At 62.7% G+C, this 4,484-nt stretch overlaps 1 protein-coding gene across 4 annotated transcripts in view; it reads right to left on the bottom strand.

The window, feature by feature from the left end:
• Nucleotides 1–1,062: 1,062 nt before the first annotated feature.
• The window catches only part of ITGB2 (integrin, beta 2 (complement component 3 receptor 3 and 4 subunit)), a 50,156-nt gene continuing 46,734 nt past the window's right edge, over nucleotides 1,063–4,484 (bottom strand). For all 4 annotated transcript variants that reach the window (XM_011954189.1, XM_011954188.1, XM_011954187.1 and 1 more), the window contains exons 15-16: nucleotides 1,843–2,009; nucleotides 1,063–1,540 (exon numbers count right to left, since the gene is read on the bottom strand). In XM_011954189.1, coding sequence (XP_011809579.1) covers nucleotides 1,478–1,540; nucleotides 1,843–2,009 — 230 coding nt within the window. In that variant the 3' untranslated portion in view covers nucleotides 1,063–1,477. The remainder of the gene's footprint in view (nucleotides 1,541–1,842; nucleotides 2,010–4,484) is intronic.

A 4,484-nucleotide genomic window follows, 5' to 3' on the forward strand; every position in this document is an offset into this window, starting at 1 on the left:
TGTGAGCAGCTTTAGCACAGCCGAGGGTTGTTTCTACACTTCTCCTAAAGCGGTACTGGCTCCTTCCCCTCTGAGTAGCCCAGTGGGAGGCAGAGGGGGCTCTGTAGACAGCCAGAGGGGAGGTGTAGACACAGTTGGGGGAGAGGTGTAGACAGCTTGCGGGGGGAGATGTAGACAGCTAGAGGGAAGGAGTAGATGGCTGAAGGGAAGGTGTAGACACAGCTGGAGGGGAAGTGTAGGCAGTCAGAGGGGAGGTGTAGACGGCTGGAGGGGAGGTGTAGACAACTAGACGGGAGGTGTAGATGGCTGGAGGGAAGGTGCAGACAGCTGGAGGGAGGGAAGGTGTAGGCACAGCTGGAGGGGAAGTGTAGATACAGCCAGAGGGGAGGTGTAGACATAGTTGGAAGGGAGGTATGGACAGCTGGAGGGGAGGTATAGACACAGCCGGAGGGGAGGTATAGACATAGCTATAGGGGAGATGTAGACACAGCCAGAGGGGAGGTGTAGATGACTGGAGAGGAGGTATAGATGGCTGGAAAGGAGGTGTAGATGGGTGGAGGAGGAGGTGTAGATGGCTGGAGAGGAGGTGTAGACAGCTGGAGGGGAGGCGTAGACGGCTGGAGGAGAGGTGTAGACCGCTGGAGGAGAGGTGTAGATGGCTGAAGGGGAGGTGTAGACCGCTGGAGGGGAGGTGTAGATGGCTGGAGGGGAGATGTAGACTGCTGGAGGGGAGGTGTAGACCGCTGGAGGGGAGGTGTAGACTGCTGGAAGGGAGGGCAGACAGACACTCACTTTCCTGCTTTGCTTCTGCCCTGGCCAGGCTCTGCCACAGGGGCCTCCTTGGCGGGGCCACCACACCCTTTCTGGAAATGCACCTAGGATCTGGGACAGGGGCTCAGGGTGGGGCTCTGTACAGACCAGCAGGTGAGGAAGGAAAAGGGAAAACAGAACCTGCCTACGGTCTGAAGCCAGCCTGTGTGGCCAAGGTCAGCAGGCAGGACAGGGCCCCGATGCGCCTGGCCACCTTGCCAGTCGGGGGAACACAGCAGACACAGTGGCCGGTTTCCATGGACAGCCTGTGTTGAAGTTTTATTTTTTTTCTGTACACGTGATTGATTAACAATTTAATGAATGGGATGTCATTTTATATCCTGACAAGTTTAAATGTAAATAAATTGGCACCACCTTTAACCAGACTGCTGTCCTGACTTGCACAGGAGACACGCTCCTCACCTCAGCAGCCTCAAGCCCTCCCTTCTCATGTCTCCATGCAAGGACTGTGCAAGTCAGAGCAGGGCTGTACTCCCTGATGAGCCCCTAGAAGCACCTGGCTGGCCATGGCTGTCATTTTGAGGGCAGAAAATAACTGGATTTCTGGTTAATTGGTGACATCCTCAAGAGCTGTTGCAAGCCATGTCTCGGCCACGTGACGGGGCAGATGTGGTGGGCCCGACGGCCTTGTCTTCACCAAGTGCTCCTAACTCTCAGCAAACTTAGGGTTCATGACCGTCGTGGTGGCGCTCTTGAAAAGGGGATTATCCTGGTGGGAAATCAAACAGGCTTGTGAGTGTGGGAGGTTTTCAGAGCAGAATCTTTATCCCTGAAGACACTCCCCGCACGGAAGCCGTCGCTTTGAGGAAGAGCTAGAGGTGGGGCAGCCCTCCCAGGGTCCCAGCACCGGCGGCCAAGCTCACCCACAGCGGCGGACGCCCACAGGACAAGCTGCCCGTGGAGGCCGGGGTGCAGCCACGCGTGGGTGTCCGTGGCCTCCCGCAGCAGGAGGTCGCAGAGTGTGGGACGTACACGCCCCTCTGCGTGGGACCCCCGAGGATGGCCGCTTACGTTGTTCCACTGGGACTTGAGCTTCTCCTTCTCAAAACGCCTGTACTCCCGGAGGTCGCTCAGGTGGGTCAGGGCCTTCCAGATGACCAGCAGGAGGACGCCGATCAGCACGATGCCTGCCACAGTGCCCCCAACGATGGCGGCGATGTTGGGGCCCGCCACGCACTCTAGGAAGAAGCAGCGCACCGAGCATCAGTCCAGCCCCATCTCACTGGGCCATGTGCGCCCACAGGTCCGAGGTCACCGCACAACACAGCACTTAGAGAGACGGAGGTTCCCAGGGCCCTGGCTCACCGTCCATCACCACGGCCAGGGGTGAGAACCTGGCCGAGCCCCTGCCGGATTCAAGGCCAGGCCCCATGGTTCCAAATGAAATCTAAGGGCCATTGCCACCACCCCTGCTCACAGAGAAGAAGGCAGGGCCAGGGTACTGGGCAGCCAGGGCAGAGCGCTAATACTGGGAGGTAGGAGACGGTGCGAGGGACCCCGCTGTTCTACATCAGAGTTCAGAACAAGGCTCAGGGTCCCTGCTGGCATTCGCTCCCCCTACTGCGAAGGTGATTTATGGTCGTCAAGGACAGGACCAGGTCTGAGCTCAGCAGGTGAGGCCGCTACCAGGATGAGCAGCGTGAGGTCCTGGCTCCCACAGCAGCTGTGCTCGCCTCCTGAGCATGGAGGCCGTGGCCATAGTGGGCCAGGCCCACAGCTGCTGACCCTGGGACAGACAGGCAGTCCCTAGCCTGACCTGGCACCCTCACTCCCCATGCCCCTCCTGCCGTCCTGACCCACACCCTCACTCCCCGTGCCCCTCCTGCCATCCTGACCCACACCCTCACTCCCCGTGCCCCCTCCTGCCGTCCTGACCCGCACCCTCACTCCCCGTGGCCCCTCCTGCCGTCCTGACCCGCACCCTCACTCCCCGTGCCCCCTCCTGCCGTCCTGACCCGCACCCTCACTCCCCGTGCCCCCTCCTGCCGTCCTGACCCGCACCCTCACTCCCCGGGCCCCCTCCTGCCGTCCTGACCCGCACCCTCACTCCCCGGGCCCCTTCCTGCCATCCTGTCTTTCCTGGGGGAGCCTGCCTTCCTTCACCTGTCCTCAAAGGTGAAGTGACTTGACCGGGATTGCACAAACCAGACGTGACCCAGGTCTGTCCCTCAAAGTGGCCTGCAGGGGTTCCTGCCCTGGCAGGTGGGGGTCTGCAGCTCCAGGCCCACGTGTGGGTTGTGAGCTCCAGGCATGTCACCTACAGGCTCAGAGCACCCCACTGCCTGCCTTGGGTCCCCTCCTGGGGAGGGAGGAGCCCCCAGGTCTCAGTCCTGCAAGAGTTCTGGCTGGCTGCTGGCCGTGCCTGATGGAGTCCGCCAGCGGCCCCCCAGTCCCAGCCCCTCTGCCTCTCGGGAGCCTGTGGAACATGAGACCTGAAAAGACAGGGTCAGTGCCGCCAAGGTCACCGTGGGGCTGGGCCTGGTTCCGACTGGAGCCGAATGAGTGACGAGCAGAGAGTGTTGGGGGATGGCAGTGCCTGGTGCCCCTGGGCCCCTCCAGGGCTGAGAGCCGAGCACCAGGATCTCCCAGTCCCCTCAGGGGAGCCTCACTCAGCAGCCTGACCTCAGGCCACCCCTAGGGACCTGCAACTCCAAGTCTTGCCCCATGAGGCATCCAGTGGGAGATGACCTGGCCCCGGCAGTGTGGCATGCTGGTGGGCCTGCCCCGTGTGGAGCAGCGGTGCCCCGGGGAACAGGCCATCTGCTGCCCAGCTTGATGTGGGGTCGGGTGAGGAGGGGATGGAAAAGGGAGGCTGCTCGGGGTAGGGGGGACTGGCCTCTGGCCTCCTTGCAGTGCCACCAAGGGCATCCCACATGGCTCACCCACTCTGCTAGGCCCACACCACTGGAGGTGAGACCCTCCTTCCGCACCACCCTCGCCTCTGCAGAGACCCCGCAGTCAGAGCTCTGGAGCCAGTCCCCGCTGCACCCCAGTGGCCTCACCTCGGCTCTCATCCACATAGATGATGTAGCGACCCCACCCGTCCTGCTGCTCCAGCATGTACGTCACCCAGCAGCCCTCCGAGTCCCTCTCCTTGCAGGTCCTGCCCTTCACGGGGTTGTTCGACAGCTGCAGGTGCCGACATGCCGCGCTGCAGTTCTTCCCCAAAGGGCCTTTGTCGAACTTCAGGCACTCAGCACAGGAGCTGTGGGGAGCCAGGCGTGAGCGTGGGTGCCAGGGCGTGAGCGTGGGTGCCAGGGCGTGCTGGGGCTCAGGCATCGGGGGCTTGGGCTTGGGTGTGTGTCCACCAGGTGGGGCAGGTGGGGTTGGGGTGTCCTCAGGCCAAGGAGGGGGCCCGAGTGGGGCAGATGTGGGGTGCAGTGGGCGAACTGGGAGCCTGATCCCAGGGCCCATGGCAGGTGCGCACAGGAGGGCGGGGGGCACAGGGGCGCAGCGGCCGCTGGGGGCTCCTCAGTCCAGATGCACCCGCAGAGAACCACATGGTGCAGAGGTGCTCACTGGGGTCCCTGAGTGAGCCCGGCTGCTGGGGAGGTGGCCGGAGAGCAGGGATCCCTGCCCACCCTGCCTGCTCCACCTGCACTCACATGTGCTCGCCGCAGGGCGAGGGGCAGCCGGGGCACTCCTGGCACAGA

Source organism: Colobus angolensis, unplaced genomic scaffold (genome assembly GCF_000951035.1).
Source record: "Colobus angolensis palliatus isolate OR3802 unplaced genomic scaffold, Cang.pa_1.0 Scaffold38, whole genome shotgun sequence".
Classification (NCBI taxonomy): domain Eukaryota; kingdom Metazoa; phylum Chordata; class Mammalia; order Primates; family Cercopithecidae; genus Colobus; species Colobus angolensis.